Source organism: Streptopelia decaocto (assembly GCF_964273445.1).
Source record: "Streptopelia decaocto genome assembly, chromosome: 11".
Taxonomy (NCBI): Eukaryota; Metazoa; Chordata; class Aves; order Columbiformes; family Columbidae; genus Streptopelia; species Streptopelia decaocto.
Window position 1 is genome coordinate 8,633,032 of NC_138666.1, and position 21,132 is coordinate 8,654,163.

Sequence of the window (21,132 nt, forward strand, 5' to 3'; positions counted from 1 at the left end):
TAGTACAATTTTTAGACTTATGTTAACCAAATCTACTTCATGGGTTATAAATGAGTTTATTATATCATCATATATTTGACAAACACAGAAGATTAAAGATCATTATTAAATACATAGAAGGAAAAATTAAATTTCTAGAAAAAACCAGAAACAAACAAACAACAACAACAAAACAAATCTGCCCACTTCTTGTTAGGAAGCAATGCTAAAAAACATTTTCTTTCGGTTTCAAATGGAAAAGGTTGTACTTGGCTAATGAATACACATTTAAAAATGCAGCATTGCTGTCTATAAACAGTGTATATAGGAAATAATGTTTTTTTTCTTACTCATTCCTCTGTCTCTGAAAACATTAGCTTGGGAATATAACATAGCAGCTTGCTTTGACAGCCTGCTTCCTCTAGAGATTAAGAAGGAGGACTAAACAGCCAACTTTTGAGGGCTTTCACTTCTGCTGAAAATGAAGTTGTAAAGTTGTTAAGGGGATTTCTGAAACTTAATTAATTGCCTGTGGAATTCAAATGCTTTTTTTTAAAAAAAAAAAGTATTTTTCATGTATTGTAATGCTTCTGAGTAATGCTTTCCCTCTCTTGAGGATATCTTAGGACCCTCAGTTCCCCAGGGCTATACTACTTATGTAGCTTTTTCTTTTATCTCTTTTATTTTCCTCTTCTTTCTCTTCTCCTCCTCTCCTCTCCTCTCCTCTCCTCTCCTCTCCTCTCCTCTCCTCTCCTCTCCTCTCCTCTCCTCTCCTCTCCTCTCCTCTCCTCTCCTCTCCTCTCCTCTCCTCTCCTCTCCCATATCATTCTAGAAATTTGTAGTTCAGTAGTGCTCTGTTTTTGTCTATCTCTTCACAGGCAGAGGGCTTGATACCCTCCTCTATTCTTACTTTAAATGTTGAGAATCAAAACCAACCGGTGCTTCCAAAGGTTGGGACAATTTGTGCTCAATTCTAATCTCACCGACATCAATGTGACCGATGTGTTTTTCTTGGTTTAATGGCAAGTAACACCAGGAAGGACAGAGCACATGCAATGTCAAAGGAGGCAGATACATCTTTGTGAGACTGAACCAAGAGCGGTGTATGTTTAACTTTATTCACGAATAGTCCTGATGCACTTTAAGAGAACTTTGGGCTCACAACTGGAGTATTTAGCTATAGGTTCCAAAGGTCACACGTCTCTCAGGGCCGTGTCCTCCAATTACACAATCAAATTTGTGCAATTTCCTGCACTTATTTCAGAGCAAATACCAGCAGGCCTGGCATGGGCTGGCTCAGGCTGTGAGGTAACCCCTGTACCCACTATGAGGGAACAGTGGTGGGTCGGGGAAAAATGGGAGCCAAAGGTGAGCACGATACAGGAGCCAACGGGCTGTACAGGGAAGGCTCCGCAAAGTGCACTCAGGGAGAGAGAAACTCTGAGCGACGAAAAAGCGTCAGTAACTGGGCACAGTGGCCACCCCGGGACGAGGCGCGGCCGCTGTGAACCAGCCCAGTCACCCGTTCGGCTGCGCCACGCTCAAGATGGCGTCCGGCACCACCCCAACTCCGCCACACTCTTCTCGCTCTCGATTGGTGAGGTGGGCTGGCAGTCTGTAACACCAGCCTATCAGCTCTCCCCCTGCGGCTCCGAGGGCGGTGCCACGGCCTGGCCTTGGCCGAGGGTGTTTTGCGGCTGTCACGGAATGAGCCACCTGGGCCCGTGCCTGAGCCCTCGGTGCCTCTTGCGTGGGCCCTGGGCGGTGTCGCGGGGGCTGCGCCGCGTCTCGGTGGCGGCCGGTCTGCGCCGGGGCCCGGCGGGCTCCAGCACCGCCTCTCCCTCGGGCATGGAGGAGTTGCTGAGCCGCGCCGTCCCGCCACTGCCGCCCTACGAGACCAAGGAGAAGGCGCCGCCCCCGTTGGAGCTGCGCAGCGCGGAGTTCGTGCGGTTCTACCGCGGGCTGGCGGCCGGGCCGCCCCGCGCCGAGCTCCTCACCCGCCTGGCCCGCGACTTCGGCGTGGACCACGGCCGGGTGGCGGAGTTCAGCGCCAAGGTGCTGCAGGCCCGGGAGCAGCAGCGGGAGCCGGGGGCCCTGCTGCAGGCCGAGGACCGGCTCCGCTACTACCTCAACCCCCAGTACCGGGGGCTGTTCCAGCACCTGGGCCGCCTGGAGGGGGGGCTGCGCTTCCTCGTGGAGCTGAGGGGCGACCTGGTGGAGGGGCTGGCGAGCAAGGCGGTGGACGGGCCTCATGTCAAGGTGAGGGCTGGACTGGGGATGGGCGGCTCTGGCAGGGGATGGGCTTTTGGACTTGACGCTCATGGAGCCTCCATGTTGGGCTGAAGAGTGGCCCATGAACCCAGTTTACTGTTGGGGTCTCCGTGGTGGGACATGACCAAAGCCCATTCCCAATGGCTGTGGCTCCAGTGCAAGCTGGTTCTGTTGGGAGGGGAGCACTCTGTGGTGTGAAGCAATGGCTTGTCAAGCTCGGGTGGGGGTGGGAGGCTGGGAAGTGCTGGCATTGGGGCGGTGGAGGAAGCACCACAATGACGCAGTGTGACATGATGCAGCTGATGCTGGGGCTGCCAAGCTGTGTCAGGAGCTCGCTGCAGGAGTGACGTGCAGTGGCGTGACTCCTGGGGCTGGTAGAGTCATAGAATCATAGAGTCATAAAATCGTTTCTGTTGGAAGAGACCCTCAGGATCACCGAGTCCAACCATAACCTAACTCTAGCACTAAACCATGTTCCTAAGAACCTTGTCTAAACCTTGACTCCACTACTGCCCTGGGCAGCCTGTTCCAATGCCTGACAACCCTTTCTGGGAAGAATTTTTTCCTGATATCCGATATAAACCTCCCCTGGCACAACTTGAGGCCATTTCCTCTTGTCCTGTCACTTGTTACTTGGGAGAAGAGGCTGACACCCTCCATGCTCCAGCCTCCTTTTAGGTCGTTGTAGACAGTGAGAAGGTCTCAGTCTCCTGTTCTCCAGGTTAAACAGCCCCAGCTCCCTCAACCGCTCCTCATCAGACTTGTGCTCCAGGCCCCTCACCAGCTTCATCGCCTCCTCTGCATTCTCTCTGGTATTTCAGTGATATAGTGACATAGCAACTGTGTCATGCTAATGATGAAGAATATGAATAGGAGAAAGGAGTCATGACTTAACTCGGTGTGTAGAAAATAGGCGAGGTGGAACATCCCCTCTGGTTACACGGTGCAGGAGGTGACATGGGTGTGGAAGAGGGAATGATGTACTCTCTTCTCTTTAGTAGCCAATGACAGAACCCGAGGGAATAGCAGGAAGATGTGCTGGGGAGGTTTTGGTTGGACATCAGGAAAAGGTTCTTCACCCAGAGGGTGCTGGACACTGGAACAGGCTCCCCAGGGAGGTGTCACGGCCCCAAGTCTGACAGTGTTCAAGAAGAGACTGGTCAACATCCTCAGACACACAGTGTGATCTGTGGGGTTGTCATATGCAGGGACAGGAGTTGGACTTGATGATCCTTGTGGGTCCCTTCTAGCTGAAGATGACAGTGGCAGGAGCTGACAGGGCTTCCCAGAAGGCCACAAAGAAAGACACAAGTTGTTCAGATGCACTGACCATAACTTGTTTGTCAATATTCAGATACAAATTAAGTTTGACAAGGAAAAGTTGTTTTTTGTCAGTGCTGTCAATTAGCCACAGTCATCACATAACTGAAGTAGCAAGGGCATTGCTAAGATCCCACATCCAGTTGGGTCATGTTAAGTAAAAACAGACTGAATTTGAAAAATTAGCAGGATAGAAATGTGTAAAACAGCTGAAGGTACATGCCTCAAGTAATGTGATATGTTTAGAATCATACTAGACCCATTTGAAAGTAGGAAAATATTGTCTGCAAAACTAAAGCTTCAATAAAAGGGCTGTTGTAAGCATTTTATGTTTTATCTGCAAAGTATTTTTAGACATGTTTGGGTTCATCATATAACTGGGCTTTTTTCTGCATATCTCTTCTCCTAGTCTTTCTCTGCACTTGTTGATCACTTTTATTTTCAAAGGTGATATATTCTGTAACTGAGGGTTGGTGATAAATTGGCACATAAGCCAGGAGAGATTGAGCTAGAACTGATTTGCATTGTTTTTTGTGACTGTATTGGTTGTAAGAATTTGCCCTGGGTACTGTTTCTTTTCCATTTGAAGTTTTATTTAAGTCATTCTCATCTGTTTTCCACAGCAACCAAGACCTAGAACTATGTGCTGTTCCAGTGCTCTGGCCTGAGAAAGGTGTTACATTTTGCTTCTGAAATAAGTGTCTTGCTCTGCCTTTAAAATCTATTTGTTTCAATTGCAAGTGAGTGTCAGAATAACCATGAGAACCCAAACTGCAGGAAGTCTTGACAGCCTCCGCAACGCAGCTGATTACAAGCTGGCATGAGTGGTTTGTGAGATCACATGTATTTAATTTGATACCTTAAGCCATAGGTGTGAGATACTGTATTACCTGTTCTGAGACTTAAATGTCAAGAACACAGGAAAGTATATGGCAGAATATTGAGGCTATAGATTTGGGGGTGGGAGGGGTTGTTTGAATGCTTTTCCTTTTTGATGAAGGATTTGAGTCTTGAGAAATGTTTTTGTTCCATAACAGATTTTGTGACCTTGTAGAGGACAATTTTAGAGTGGTTCTTTGCTGGTTTCCATAACTGCAGGAGAGAGACAAAAAAAGATATCAAAAAGCTCTGGAACTTGGGGTAGATGTTCATGTGTCAGGATTCACTGTTACATGTGATGAATTATTGTCTGCCTGAATTTCTTAAGGTCTTATTTTAAAACAAGAGATGCAAATTACCTGATGATTGTTTCTCCATTGGTTTCACTGTACCTGAATCATTAACAAAGTAGATGATCCACTGCAGAGTGGGGCAGTGTTGCCTTCACTTACTCCCAAGTATACACATCTTCATAATGCCGTCAGTTGTCTTTCAGAAATCACCTCTTAAGGTGAATTAATGTTTAAAGTAAATGAAAAAATGCAAATGCCTTACTCAGACTTTATGTACTGTGTGACGTTTGCCTGGCTGCACTGTGTGCCAAAATGTGTCTCATTATTAGACTTGTAAAGACTCTGAAGTCACTGAAATATTTTAGCAGTGTCCATTAAATCAGATGTCATGGTGCTGTAGCTGTTGGGATCCAACATATGACAGATTGGGTTGAAAAAGCTAACTTATGAGAAATTGAGAATAATGGTGACTACCTTACTGGAAGAATTCCATAGATCATGAACATAAACCCTGAACAATGCATTGGAAATACTTAAAATGACTGATTGTGCAAAAAGAAGGAACATGCTGCAAATAAGGTTTAGTTTCTATTTCAGTTAGTTATTAGAAGGCAGAATTGTCACCTAGAGTGAGACGGGAAAATTATAGGTGTCCTCAGTGACAAGTTATTTTGACATAGTAAATGTCTTTCTGTGGATGTGTAAAAGATGATGAATACTCTTGACACAAGTTTGTTGATAATCAGATGGCAAAAATTTAGTAGTAAACTATATATTTGAAGCTATACAGCCCTTTTTTTCCAAAGAGTCCACCAAAAATGTATTCAGGATATATGGTGAAGATGAATTTTTCTTCATGATCTGTCCCAATCTGTCCCAGAGGTTGGTTTTCTGTTCTATTAAATATATGAACCAGTTATTACTATCATGAGCCTCATGGATAATGTTAAGGTGACCACTTCAAAAAAACAGTACTGCAAATAAGACGTCATTTGAAAAGTTAAATTACAGTAAAGCTGGGCTTAATTCTTCTTCATGGTGCTGTTTGCATTTCTTTCCTCTTGCTATTCCATACTTTCCATGTGTTCTGTTCCTTCCACCAAAGGACATGGACGTTTTCCTGTGTCTTTATAAATTAGTTGAATTTCTGATGAGCCTTTGCAATGCACAGAGTGAAATTTGCTGCAAACATGTTTCCTGAGTGTCATTCTTCCCCTTATTGCACAGAACCCTCTCACCTGCAGTGCTACTTCTGTGCCAACATTTTCCTCTTGAGATTTTTTTATATTTTGCTTGCTTACTCTGTTTCAGCATTTGAAATATGGATTCTGGTGAAAAATTCACAGTGTTGTTATTTCAGGTAGCAAAGCATTCAGCTATTGCTTTTAAAATATGCTTCATCTTTCCATATGATTTAGAAAAAGTCAGTGAAAGTTTCAAATTGCTGGCAAGAGGTAATGAAAACGATGGCATTTTTGTCAAATTGATTTATAAATAAACCTGCTTCCATAATTAAGCAGTAGTTGGAATGTACCTGTAATCTTGTTGCGCTTGTATTGGTCTACTACAAAGAAAGAAATATCATAATTATTTGGGTTATTTTTCCATTAATAGCAACCACTCCTGAATACAACAAGGATTTAAAATTGGACTTTTCTTTGAAGTTTTGAATTATTTTTCGTAAAGCTTTCTGGAAGATTCAAACACCGACCTTCGTATAATCAGGGAAAGTGGTTTTAAATTTTGTTAGAGGAATTCGAACTGGCTTGAAGGCAGAATATTTTGCTTGTAGGCTCTATGTGAGATTTTGCTTCCTTTGGAGCTGGTACCAAACTACCGCTGGTCTGCTCAAGGTGTTGAGCGTACCCGTAACACCTACATGAAGGCAAATGTGCAACAAGAATCTTACAGCTTTTGTGTATTTATATCTGCACTGACAAGGAAATGTGGAAATAAAATTAAAGGGATTTTCTTGGTGCTGGAGGAGAATTACAGAATCCATTATATGGCCTACTGAGATTTTATTTTTGCCCAAACTGTCTAAAATATTTCTTAGACAGATCTTAGTTTTTACTTTGCATGTTGAAAGACCTATTAAAGCAAGGATTGCCCACTGCTGTGTTGTAAATATCAAATACTTTTCTATTTCCTCAAGATATATCAACACAGAAGCAACTTGCGCTGTTAGATATTGGTTGTTGATGCATTTCTATTTTGTGTTTGTTCAAGAGATTACAGTAAAATAACATTTGCAGGTGACTGAGTCACTTGAAAATGCTTGTGCACACATTGTTTAAATGAGCAAAAATGGACAGGGGAGGGTAATACATTTTTTTAAGAATAAGACATCAGACAATATAAAATGAAAGAGCTGGGGAAGTTCTCAGCACTACCACTTCTGCTGCAGTAATTGCTATTAGCAATAAAAAAGCAGGAAAACAGTTCCCTTTTATTTGTGTCACACTATTGAATTTCATTTTACTAATGGGTACGTTTGTCAGTATCTCACCCAGAGTATTCTGTACCTATATTTTTAAACCCATGGCAATGTCGGAGTAGGTCTGTAAGTCAGTGTGCCCAAGCAAAGCATATCAAGTTAAAAACTTCAAACGTTGCAAAGCCATGGAAAAACTCAGCTCTCAGAAGGCTGGCAGAATATTTCCCTTGTAGCCCTGTCATATATCTAACCAATAACTAACAGTAACTGAACCATCCATTCGGTGTGCAAGGAGTGTTAGTTACTGCTGTTCGTATTGTGGTTATCTGTAAATACCTGTATATGTATTTTCATTGTAAGGAGTATTTTATTTTTTGGTAGTTTGAGAGGGAAATTGGAATAGTTCCATCACCAGAGAGGTGGGTTTTCATAATAAAAAATAATAATTTGAGTTTTTCATAAAGAGTTTTCCCATTTGTTGCTCAATAAATAGGGACCTGATGTGAAGATCAAAAAGCCTGTAATTTACTGTCTTGTAGCCAGAACATGGAATGAAAAAAAAAAAAAGTAATCACAATTTATTATACTCGGCTAATAGAAACTGAAGCATAGCCTATGATTATAAATACTAATCTGAGAATGTCTTGTTGCTCAAATTTAAAATTGGGATGCTGAATAATAAATGGGTGCTTTATTTTCTTTTTAATGAAATGTTGGAGATGTAATTTTATGACTAGAAAAGCCTCTGAAATGAAAATAAGAATTTACTTACCACTAAATTTACAAAATATGACAACCTAACTTGAGACTGGCATTGTTGGGGTCGAGCCTTTCAGAACTTTGCGTATACCATTATATCAAACACTACTCCAAATTTTGTGCAGTTTAGTTGAATTAAACACAGTTTGGGATAGTATGAAGTGTTTTGTGTCTTTCTGCACTAAGAAGTTTTCTCAACAGCCTCAGTTGCAGTTGGACGAGATGATGGTTGTAGGTCCCTTCCAGCTGGGACTGTGCTGCTTCTTTGCCCTACATGCTGCCCTGTTGTTTTATAAAGCTTCATTATTTACTATTGACAGATTATTTGAATTGAGTTGTAATTCCCCATAAACAATATTCCTTTCTACCAAAATGATTGCTGAAGGCACATCTGCTTCACTTTCTTCTTTGCTTACAAATGCATTGCTTTTATAGAGCTGAAACTTGGGCCTGAAGTAGCTCTATAATCATAGAATAGTTTGAGTTGAAGGGACCTTCAAAGCTCCCCCAGTGCCACCCCTGCCATGAGCAGGGACATCTTCACCAGCTCAGGTTGCTCAGAGCCTCGTCCAGCCTGGCCTGGGATGTCTCCAGGGATGGTTCATCCACCACCTCTCTGGCCAACCTGGGCCAGGCTCTCATCATCCTCAGGGCCAACAATTTCTTCCTCATGTCCAGCCTGAATCTCCCCTCCTTTAGTTTAAAACCATCACCACTTATCCTGGCGCAACAGGCCCTGCTAAAAAGTCCGTCCCTACCTTTCTTATCGTCCCCTTTTAAGCACTGAAAGGCCACAATAGGGTCTCCCTGGAGCCTTCTCTTCTCCAGCTGAACACCCCAGCTCTCTCAGCCTGTCCTTCCAGCAGAGCTGTTTCAGCCTCAGATCATTTCTGTGGCTCCTCTGGTCCCGCTCCAACAGATCCATGTGTGTCCTGTGCTGAGGACCCCAAGCTGGACCAGCACTGCAGGGGGGTCTCACCAGAGCAGAGGGGCAGAATCACCTCCCTCCACCTGCTGCTCACGCTCCTTCTGGTGCGGCCCAGGATACAATTTATTTTCTGGGCTACAGGCTCATGTTGCCAGCTCGTGTCCAGTTTTTCATCCACCAGTACCCCCAAGTTCTCCGCAGGGCTGCTCTCAGGTAATGCGTTCTGCATCTTGACAAGTGGCCTTCAGTTCATTTGAGCACCATGATATCCCATTGTATGGAGCACACTTGGTAAACCTGTAGGTGCTTCAAAGAAACAAAACGCATCTGATTCGTAGGTTTTCCACTTTTACCAGGATCTGTGTAGTATAACTGGCTTTCTCCCAAGTCACTTGTTGCCGTCTGAGCTGTGTTACTGCCAATAGATGCAGAGCAGCATGTTCAAAATAATGCCTAACAGGAGCGCAGCCATCAGCAGTTTTCCCTCCTAGCTGCTAGACTGCAGCTTGAAATGCTGTTCCAAAAAACAGGTGGATGACAAGAGAGCCATAGGAATCTGTTAGTTTGACCCCAGGTCTGACAACTCTAGCTTATTTTTCTGGCTTGCAATGTGCCCTTACAAAAGAAAACATGACAAATAATCCTGAAATACCTGGAGACTTTCACTACACCAAGGGGTGTTTGACCAAAATGGTTTGTGGTTGTTTTCTAAAAGCTTGAGAGCTGTGCAGAAACAAGATTCGTGAGGGAAGTACCTTAAAGCCAGAATAAACGAAACTATTCTAATATACTTCCCCATGTTGCAGTTGGAAAGAAGGTTATCTTTACTCACATTTGTGTGTTCTACCTACTTTATTTAGCAGGTATGTCCATTTTTCTTTTGTTTTCAGGAAATGAGTGGAGTTTTAAAGAACATGCTTTCAGAGTGGTTCTCAACAGGATTCCTGAACTTGGAACGGGTCACTTGGCAATCACCTTGTGAAGTACTCCAGAAAATTAGTGAGTAAGTGCTAAAAGTTGTTGATGCTCCTGGATGAAATGGTGATGAAATGCTGTGACTGCCCAGATCCACGATTTTCAAGAGACTGCTTTTCAACAGGCTAAGTATAATTAAGGAATAGTTGCATTTAACACACGAAGAGGACACTTTTTAAAATGGAATTAAGTAAACAGTAAAGGGGATCGCTTGTCTCGTAATTTGATCCTTTTGCTCACATTTGCACTCACAAACTGGTGTATTTTCTTCCAACCTTCTTAGTTACTCTTCCCACATTCCCAGAGGTGCTGCTGGTACTTTTCCTACAAACGCAGATTTGTGCAGCTCTGTCTTCTCACACTCTCTTTCCTCGCACTGGTGCTGCTGCCTCCATCACGGCTGCCACCACCTTCTCCCCTCACCCTACACCAGCAGTGTTGCTGGAAAATCAGTATTTAAATCTGATGCAGCATGGGGTGCCCAATGCTCAAGAGCACGTTTTACTTCTAGTGCACTGAGGCTCCCCTTCCTTAAATCCTGCAACAGTTATTTCTGAATTTCTGCCAAATATTCCAAGTTGTAGTGATGAAGTTGAAGGTGACAGAATCAAAGCTTTGTTGTGTGGCATTTTGTTATATAAAAGGCTCAAAGTAAAATGAATCTCTAAAGAGTTCTGGAAGTACTTAAGACTGGGAGTGTTAACAGACTAGTTTGTAGCCTGGGAAAACAAATTCCTTAGAGGTGTGTTCAGACTCATTCAATGGCTTAGAAATGCACGTGAAATCTCAGTTATGTAATAAGCATATCCCAAATAAAACTAGAGAATGCGAGTATGCAGCACCTTTACAATCTACTTTGTTGCAGTTTGCTGATGAATTTTACTTTTTTTCACTTGCAACCTGACTTTCCTTTTTTGATTGGAGAGTTTTGTCACTGACATCAGTGGGAAAAGTGCTGAGCTTGTAGGGTTGGCAGCCGATCTCTATTTTGAAATGAAAAAAAGAAAGATATAATTTTACTTTTTTTTTTTTATTTATTTTCTCATTGAGTTCTGAAGCCGTGCATCCTGTTAGAAACTGGGTTGATATGAAGCGTCGAGTTGGGTCATACAGAAGATGCTACTTTTTTTCTCACTGTGCAATCCCAGGAGAGCCCTTGATAGTCTTGCATGTTGCACTAACCAGTGACATCTCCAGCAGCATCCAGGTACAGTCACTGATGCATTTAGTACACAGCAAAGTGCTCAAATTGCAATCTACTTCTTTTAAAATCCATAATCCCTTATAATTTGGGAATATTTGGTTTTGTTTCATTTTTTTTCTTTTTATTAAGAGATGAGAGAATTGGCACTTAAAAATTACAGCAATATTCTATCTCCTGTATTATATAAGTTGAAATTTTGGGGTTTTGCTCAAGTGCAAGAAGAATAAGAAAAGATAAGAAATATGTAAGAAAAGATAAGGAATATGTAAGAAAAGGTAGCAAATGAGATTAAAACTTCAAAGCAGTTGTGATTACTTCTGAATATTTTAATCCACATTACGGTTATTTCCTGCACTTGCTAATGGATAAGCAGCTTTTTTGATTAGATTTTTTTTTTTGTTTCTCCCAGAAGATAAGGAATAAAACAGTGGGGAAAAGTGTTAATTCATTTGAAAGTTAAAAAGAAGGGCCCCATAATGATGATAATAACTACCACTTTTTTATTTTATTCTAATTTTCCCAGGCCATAGTGAAAGAAGTGCCACCTTTAGAAACAGAAGATACAGACAAAATTACAACAGCAATTTTCTACTCCATCAGTTTGACTCAGCAGGGGCTGCAAGGTGTGGAGCTTGGGACTTACCTCATCAAACGGGTTGTAAAAGAGCTGCAGGTAGGTGTTGCAGGGTGCACTTCAGATGCTGCTTGGCCAATTTCCTCCCGTTGTATTGCTGTTTTAGCTTCCTTTTTGTGTCAGGGCTCAAGGCAAGGAGCTGCTAAGTCTTCCCCTATACTTGGAACTTCTTACCAGATCAACCTTCAATGTACCGTGTGTTGAGTTCATTATTTTATTTAATACTCTTTACTACTTAAATTACTAGTAGAGCTACCACTTAAAAGTAATGGTCTCTACTTGTGTTTATATTCATTCTTCCAACATCTGGATTAGTAAAGTCTGGAAAATTGTCTGTGATTAGAACTTCAGTTCTGCTTACAAAAATAACTTGAAATTGGATGCACCAAATTTCTACAAAATGATTGATTAGTCCATGGCTGAATCATAGCTGGCTGCCCTAAAGTTTTTTTTTTATTTTACTTAATTTTTAATGGATATTTTGACGGAATGTTGTTGCTTCTTGCTTTTGGAATGGCTTTTAGATTAATTGTCTGAAGTGCAGCAGTCCAGGTATAATTAGGCTGGGCCATCTGTCTGATCTTAAATGAGGGGAAATTGGAATAAATTCATGCAGTTACGTGCTCTCACATTTGAAAAATAATTTCTGGATAATTGAGTTGCTCTCATAAAATAACCATATTGACAATGTATTTGTCCATCACTAAATTGCTTATAACACTAGAAAAGTTATGAGTGAGTTATAAAGGAAAATAGACATATCATACTTAGATAACTTGTGTGCAAGTTCCCAAATTTGATCTGTCAAACAGAAGAACGTGTTTCTTATTTATACTTACAACATTTCTACATTTCAGTGTTGCAAATCCAGCCCTTCAGGGTTCATCAAATACAAGATTAATAGGAAACGGTTTGGCTGAGATGACTTTGAATACATTCTTATCATAAAATTATTGCCTCAAGAATCAGTAACTTCGGCATACGGTGCCAAAGATGCAGGTCTTCCTCCCTACTTAAGTTTCGTACACTGCTTTAAGATGTTGTGAAAAATGTGCTATTATTAGTAAGGTGAATTGGACATGTACTTAGTTGAATATGAAATTGTAGCAAAACTTGAACTGCCTATTTATATTTATTCTCTATATCTGTTAATATATTAAGGTAAATGACCTCCATGTATTGTCTCTACACCTTTCCTTTTCTTGATGATGAACCTTGTTGTGTACCATTGTCGGGCTAAAAGAGATAAAAGGATAATCCAGGAGTGTTTATTCATGATGGATGTGACTCTCTAATAGTTTTTCTTCCACTCTTTGTTGATGTCTTGAATTCTGCAAGAACCATCTCCCATTACCTGTTCACATCTGTCGAAGTGACCCTGAGTCATCACACTGTTACCAGAAATATTCAATGCACTTCTCTAATGCCTGGTCGTTCAGCTTTTGTTGCAGATGTTGTGACTCCTATCTCAGTGGAGTTCTTGATTCATTGGATAGAAGAGCCATGTATTTCAACTTCAAAATGCTTCCACTGTGAAATTCCTGCAGAGTTAGGTAGTTCAGGGCAAAGGCAGAGCAGATGATGAGTGATACTCTTGGCAGCCTGTTTTACTTGTCTCCCAAAATTCTGGAGGTCCTACTTCAGTGCATTAATTGCACACACATGCTTGCTTTGGTCAGGTGTAAGCAAAGCAAAGGACTTTCCAAGGTTGTCTGTGTTTAGGTTGGCCATAATTTTTGAAGCAATATTATAGTCACTTAGTTTAAAAGGGACAAATGGTACTGCAGTAGTGCTGAGTTGACTCGGTGGCAGCAGCTGAAACAATAGAGCCTCAGCAAAAAAATCTTGGGTCAGAAATTACATCTCGTTAAGCAAACTTCCAGCAGCCTTTGTAAAAATAGATAGTTGAGGTCTCTGATAGGAAGAGGATTTTTTATATAACCTTTGCATGGCTTTGCAATAAATGAGTCTTTAAAGTGCTGCTAAATCACCAAGTGTTCCAGGTTACGTAAGTTGAGACTCTCTTTAATTTAACGGATAATAAAATGCTTTGGGAAGAGGAGACCATTTGAAGACCATTTGTTTTTCATTATATTTGAATCACTGATGATACACTTTTATAACCTGCCATTTGAGTTAACTTTTGTGGCTGTGTTTGATCTGCAGAATGTTATTTGATTCATATGTTCCCAGGGCACTGCAAACTCTTAGAACTTTATTTATGCTCTAGTAAAAATCCTTTATCTGACTTTGCCTTAACTTAACCTGCTCTGACACTTCTACTTGTAAGTGCCATTGTAACCTCCAAACTGAATTCTCAGCTGTCATTCTTCATAAGGAAAACTCCAGATGGGAGCTGTCACGAATGTATATCATTAGATCAGAAAGAGACATGCACAAATGTAGAAATATGCTAATAGCCACTCTTTTTTTCCGCCATTGAAGTCTTTATTTGGTGAGATTTTTATAAACTGTACTGAAACATTGATCTAGCAGGTGTCTACTCTATAATGTCTATAAATTCAGTTAGTACCAGATTCCTTAAAATCTCATCAATGGGCAGTTAAGATGGAACTTAATTTTTTAGAAATCTTCCTGCTAATTTCCCTGAACTGGTCACATACACTGCGGAGCATGAACACGTGTAGGTGGCACTGCTCACCTTCGAAGTATGTCGAGTATAGATTCCCCCATTAAAGTCTCTCTTGCAAACGGGCTTTTATTAGGCCTGTTAGGAAAACTGCAGCAGTGGAGGCTCTGGTGAAGATTCCAACCCTTGATGTTAAGCACCGTTAGTTTGAGGCCCTGCACAGGAGTTAATGGCCCCAGCTTTTATGATCTTCCACTGATTTAAGCAGATGGAGGACGTATGAAGTTGAGTCACAGAAATGGGTCCTCAGTTTCATCTCTTTATATGTGCACAGTTTGCAGTTTGTAATCTCCACCTAGACATTATGATTTGGCATTTGCCACAGGTATTGTGATATAATTGGGTAAAGGGGAGGGATATAATGGAGATCAGAACAGCCCCTTAGGGATGCAGCTTGTGTCGCATACAAAGGGCATCCTAACAGAAAGGATCCTGTGATAAATAGGAGATTTTTCTTTTTTTTTTGGTAGTTGCTTGACAAAGGTTTGCTACACAAACAATTTAGAAGGGTTTTATAAACAGGCTTCTATTGTTATCTGTTCAGATTATTTTGGAGCAAGCAGTGGGATGAACTCATTAGTCCACTGATACGGCTTTGGACCCAGTAGAAATCTGAGAATAGGCTCCGTATGCATTCTGTATAGTCTCATGATTATATTAATGTATACAAAGCAGGGACTAGACAACAGAAATAATCTCTTGTATTTCTTAAATTTAAGCTTGCATTGCTCCCAGAAACGAATTTGATTCTGAAATTATTTGAGACAACTAGTAAGAAAACAAACCAACCCCCAAAAACAAGCAGCAAGGTGCATTTCTAGTGAGCGATGGGTGCTGGTGAATGTGTAGACAGATAGAACAGATTTCTCATTAGACAGACATTTAATTCAGAAGGTGTTCGTAGCCACTCTAAATGGTCTGGAGCTCTGCAGAAGGTACATCATAGCAATTCAGTCTGCAGATGACAGACACAGATAACTGTGGTGAAGCCTTTGAGAAAATGGCTTAGAATTTTATAGCCTGTGGCGTTTGGGGGAGAAAACTGATAGCTGCTGTGTGACTCGATTGAATGCTTAACAATTGGTGGCAGATTTTAGCTTTCTGGTTGGGCTGTTGATAATTGCTACCTTAATTTGATCTAGGTGACCTGGGGAGATCATAATTTCCAAAACAGGCTTTGCTTTCATTGATGAAAAATGTGACCTTGGACTACAGCTTTGAGAGTGCAAGACAGTTTCAGATGAGATATGGATGACAGGAGAGATCTGTGCTCTTTTGCAATGAAAAAAAAAAACCCAAACCAAAACCTAAAAGACAACCAAAACCAGAAACCTACCCCCAAACAAAATGAGCAGCTGTTTCTTAATGGTGTGTGGGTTTCTGACAAGAAAATATACATTAATGGTTCTCCACCAATAGCCTTAGAAACTAGCACATCGATTTAGCAACAACATAAATGTGCACACTTGGCTGCATCTATTTATTTTTCTACAAGAAATGGCTACCTCAGATAAGCTCCTGAACTCAAGCATTTATCAGATATGTTGTAGTCTGTACTGTAACTTCAAAATGGGGTCGCTTTCCCATGTGTTATCTGTCCTAAGAAGTAAAAAATACACACGATTTCCCATTTTGTATTTATTTATTAATAGAGTAGGAGCTACTAACTTCCTCATAAATATTTTGAGCAGGGCTTGGTGAACAGGTCACTCCTGAAAGTGAATGATAAGCAAAGAGCAGTCAATATCACAAAGAAGCAAAATGTCAGTTAGTTTATTAGGAACTTTGCAGTAGTTATTATAAATACACAAATATGGGAAGAAATAGTTCATTCTCACTTTTGTCATCATGGATGGGTGATGCATTGGTTCCCTCTCGGCTTTGCAAGGGAGATGAGATGGAATTGTCACCGTACAACACAATGGCCACGGCTCAGCTCCATTTGTGAGCTCTGCTGAGGAGCAAAATAGTATTTTCCAACATGGTGCTTTCTTAGCAGAGATAGTGCAGGAGACTTCCAGACTTGGCTTTGTGGTGAGCAGTTTTTCCTCTTGGTCCAATCAGTTTTTCCTTTTACCTGAAAGAAGAATCTCTGCTGCTCAGATTTCAACATTACTTTCCTTCTTCCTCTCTCAGGTTTTAACCCCAAACATCGGTGAAGAATTTGTGAAAGAAACCTAAGGAATATGTTCTCAAGACACTGTCTTTTATAGGATGAGTAATATAGTTAGGAAAAAAAAGACACCTTTCAGGAATATAATCCCATCTTCAGGTCATAAAGAAACACCTCTTCTATTCCTTGAATCCCTACCTAGAGGAAAATAGCATCTAACAACCTTTTTCTTTTTCCCTTCTTTTTCATGCCCAATGCACAATAGTAACATCTGTACTCCCTCTAGCAGCACATTTAGGATTCCTCATTAATAGGTCTTTAATTTGTAAACTTCACCAATTTATCCCTGTCTCTTGTGTTCTCTGTGTCACGGACTAAACACGAACTTCAAACCACAACAGGGAACGAAGACATCGAAGAATGAAACCGCATTTTGAAATCCAGTGTCTTTTGGGGGGAACTTGCTGCTGCTTAAGGATGCTGACATGAAAAGGGTATTTCTCGTTATTACAGGTTTGTGTTTCTGCACCGTAAGGTTCATTTGCAGGTCTGTCACATCCTGGGCAGTTGCTGAGTTGTCACCCATCGTTTTTGTGTGGACAGGCAGAAGGGCACTGGGTCACTGATCCTTCAGAAGGGAGTTGTGGCCCTTCCTTTGGGGCAGAAATTCATCTGGCTGCAGTAAGAGCTGACACACAAAAGGTCAGATCATTGACAGCAGAGTGTGTCAGCAGCTAAACTACAGTCGGTCACTGCAGTCACCGCCGGTCAGTGGTGCTGATGCAGAAAGGAAAGCAGCAGGTAATGACGCTCGTTACCATCTTGACAAAACTGAAAGCTAGCAGCTTCTTCTCCAGGAACAAATTTCGTGAAGCATTTTTCCAGTAGTCTTTAAAAATTCACTTTTGTGCCATCTTTCTCCCTCCTCCTTCTCCAGCAGGGCTGTGGGTTGTCTTTGGTGGGAGTTAGTGCTGAATCAAGGAAAGTGCAGCTGACAAGGAGGCAGCTGAGCAGAACTCTCCTCTGCTGGACTAATTAAGATCCTGCTGCTTTAAAGAAAACTGGATTCCAAATGTGATGATTAGGTATACTCCTTGATTTGAGAAACCCTGCAAGGGGGTGGATGGAGGGTGATCAAAGGAAGACTTAATGAGTGCATTAGCTTCTGTAGTCAAATTTTATAAAGTCATTTTGAATTGATTTGCAGATAAATAGTCTTTATATCCATGGGGAAGTATTTAGTGTAGGGTTAGTAACGGAAAGAATTTTGAAGTTTATGGAGTTGCTTTGTTCTGTTCTCATTGTTGCCTTTTTTCTGCCCTCAAATATATATTTTTTTAATTTACTGTGGTCATTGCTCTCTTTTTCAAAAGCAGAGGTGAAACTTTTTCTAAAAAGGCTTAACTGCCTTCTCCAAGAAACATTCTTTTAATTAAAACATATTTTCTATATCCATGCCTTTTGTAGTCCTGTTCCACAGTAGGAGCACAACCTTGGTAAATTATTTTGTTTTATAAATGCTGTATTAGCTAAAATTGTCCAGAGAGGTGCTACGATATCAGCAGAAGTTGCCTTCCAGAGACATCTCTTTCTATAGATTTACAAAGAATCTTTTTACGAAATGCATATGTGATGAAATCTGATAGTTATATTTCACAGGTCTTGTTACAGACTTATGCTTTGGAATTACTCTTAGAAATAAAATATCATCATGTCCTTTAGTGCAGACTTGAAAAAGTCACAGGAGCTTAACACTTTACTAGTATTGCCCTATCTGACCATGGTAGCTGGAGCAGTTGAGTATATGACACAGTCAGGATCTCCTGGGCACTCTCATTACAAAAGTAGTTGTGTTTTGTTGTTGGTTTTTTTTTTCAGTAAGATACAGAAAAGAGTGTTTTTATAAAATAATTTACCTTTATCCAGTTCTCTAAGGAGATGAAACGGGGTGTTTCTTTGTAACATGGTCTGCCTCCCTTGTTCCTATCTGGTCCCAAAAGACAAATTATTTAACTTACATATCTGTATAACAGTCAAAGAACTTCAGATAAGGGGAACACGGAAGGTTATTCAGTTTAGGCAAAAACGGAGGAGGTGGTAGATCTGAGCTGGCTGGTGTATCATAGTGCCGGCGCCAGCAGAACAGCAGCCAGCCGTTCGGGAAGCTCTGTGTGGGAAGGGAAAAGGTGAACCAGCTGAATATTATTCCAGTTATCGAAGTTTATTAGAACTGGTGCTTGGCTCCAGTTTGCAATGAGGAGATGCCAGGTCTGCCTTCCCTGGGTCCTGTATCCTCATGAAGCAGGACACAGATGGCAGCGTTGTGTGGAACAGAGGGGGTACCCGAGGGTGCAGGAGCACAGCGGTACCTGAGGATGCAGCAGCGCAGGTGCGACACAACCAACCTCGCAGCACGCGGTCCATCAACATTTGCTAGTGTGAGGCAACATCTGAGCAACGATGGCTTTTTAATGGTTATCTCTGTAATACGCAAAGTAGAAAAAAATGCGTTTTGTAATCATTTAAAGATAATTTTCTGTTGACATTCAGATGCTTCTGTAATGTTGATAAATGTCTTGTTTCTTACCACTTCTTCCTATATGAACAGTAATTAAAACAACACTGTGGTTGTTTCAGTTCAGCTCATCTTCCCTCTGTTCCTTGCCCCCCACTCCTTCAGCAGGCTTGACTGATGGAATTTTGGTTAATTCCAAGTGGCACTGAGTTTAAGAACCTTCTCTGTTCTTTCTGTCACCGTGTCCCAAAGCTAACACAGTTTTCCTTTTGTATGTTTTGCTTTACATGTTTACATAGTCAACAGTTTTTACTCGTAAATTAGTAGGAGAAGTTTTATTTTCTTAAAACATAATTTTCTTAAATTATGTGATACTTTTTTTTTTTACTGCAAGTATGTATTTCTGATCTTGCTGTTTCATCAATTCAGTTTATAGTTTGGGAATAGCTTATAAAGTAGCTGGCCTGTATAAAGAACATATTTCAAAACTTCAGAAAATACTTTGATTCCATTAAAATCTAGAAATTGTGCCTCTCATGATCTTACAATAAGTTGAAATAATAAAATGCCCTTGACTTTAAAAACATATAGTTGCATATGAAAAATAAATGATATTTAAAAGGTTTGAAAACTTGTAAGTTTATCTTTTGAAAAACTCTTATTCCTCTGATTAACTTCTTTATGGCACACAGTTGTATTTATTTATTTATGCCTATAAAACAATAAACCAGAATGCAGTGTTGGTGAGGACTGCATAAGTACTTTTATATAGATGGTGTGTGTGGACTCTAATTCCATCAGTGTTAAAATCTTGATTCTCCAAGTATTTCTAGTCACTAATGTATTACCCTCAGGGTGATTTTCTTTATATTTTTGTCTATGTGTATCAGTTATTCTCAGAATCCCTAGTCTTCACTTTACATCAAGTGAAGGGTACCAGTTGTTCTTTCACTCAAACTTCTCATTGTCAATTATGGCCAAACTCATGATTTCTTTTTCTTCTTTTGTCTGCAGAAAGAACTTCCTCAGATAAAAACTTTTTCTACTCTTTCACCTATCCCGGGATTCACAAAGTGGCTTGTTGGTCTCCTCTCCTCACAAACAAAAGAACTGGAAAGAAATGAACTTTTTACGGAATCAGAGCGGCAAGAAATCTGTGAGATCACAGGAGACTCTACTACTGAAACACTAAAGAAACTCTTAAATAACAATGAGTGGGTGAGATCAGAAAAATTAGTCAAAGTGCTCCATTCGCCATTGATGAGACTCTGTGCCTGGTATCTGTATGGAGAGAAGCATCGCGGCTATGCTCTTAATCCTGTAGCAAATTTTCATCTCCAGAACGGCTCGGTGCTGTGGCGGATAAACTGGATGGCGGACACAAGCCCTCGGGGCATCACTGCTTCTTGTGGCATGATGGTCAATTACCGCTATTTCCTCGAGGAGACTGCCAGTAATAGCGCGGCCTACCTGGGGACTAAACAGATTAAAGCCTCAGAGCAGGTTCTTTCCTTGGTGTCTCAGTTCCAGCAAAATAGCAAGCTTTAATTAAATAGTATGAAAACTAAGAACTAGTTCCTTGCCTATAAAGATCTGTAATATTTCGCAATGTCTATATTTAAATGAGAATGTCTATTATAAACCAAATTGTACTCAGCGCAGCGGGATGCCAGGTGATCTAGGTTATCTGTTTTCATGCTTACATTGCCACATACTCAAAACCTGATTTGCTGTGATTGAGTCACTGCAAGTTCTAGACATCTGTTACGTGCAAATGAGTTGGAGGTTTGTACTGAAGGAGGGGTAAAATTCTGTCAATCAGTTTCTCAGTGGTAGCTTGAATGGAAAATACTTGAGCCCTACCGTTATTCTCTTGACAATAAACCTGTATAAACTGTGTCTTTGAAAGGAGCTGCACTTATTTGTCATAATACAAGCGTAGGTAGTTCAGTACTAAAGTACCTGGAAAGAAGTACTGAATGAAGGTAAATTTTCGGTCAAATATATTAGTAAAAGAATAATCTACAATTTTATTTCAATAATATCTGTCTCTTTCTTCCTCAAAAACTCCTATATAAAACCTCATGGTATTTTCCTTTTCCAAACCCATTGAAAATCAAACTGAGTCCATGCTTTTCCGCTGGGGCATGGAAAAGCCCGGAATTAATATTGTCG

General features: G+C 40.8%; 1 protein-coding gene across 1 annotated transcript; it reads left to right on the plus strand.

The window, feature by feature from the left end:
- Positions 1–1,647: 1,647 nt before the first annotated feature.
- MLYCD (malonyl-CoA decarboxylase) lies at positions 1,648–20,856 on the plus strand. Its single transcript, XM_082062878.1, has 5 exons — positions 1,648–2,238; positions 9,757–9,869; positions 10,892–11,048; positions 11,569–11,718; positions 19,972–20,856. The coding sequence occupies exons 1-5, from the start codon at positions 1,687–1,689 to the stop codon at positions 20,503–20,505; spliced, it is 1,506 nt and encodes a 501-aa protein (XP_081919004.1). The 5' UTR covers positions 1,648–1,686; the 3' UTR covers positions 20,506–20,856.
- Positions 20,857–21,132: the final 276 nt, after the last annotated feature.

Excerpts from the sequence above, each read along its gene's own strand:
- MLYCD (XM_082062878.1), top strand. The coding sequence starts at position 1,687 with ATGAGCCACCTGGGCCCGTGCCTGAGCCCTCGGTGCCTCTTGCGTGGG. Across the intron at positions 2,239-9,756 it reads TGGACGGGCCTCATGTCAAG|GAAATGAGTGGAGTTTTAAA; the intron begins GTGAGGGCTGGA and ends TTTTGTTTTCAG. Across the intron at positions 11,049-11,568 it reads ACATCTCCAGCAGCATCCAG|GCCATAGTGAAAGAAGTGCC; the intron begins GTACAGTCACTG and ends TAATTTTCCCAG.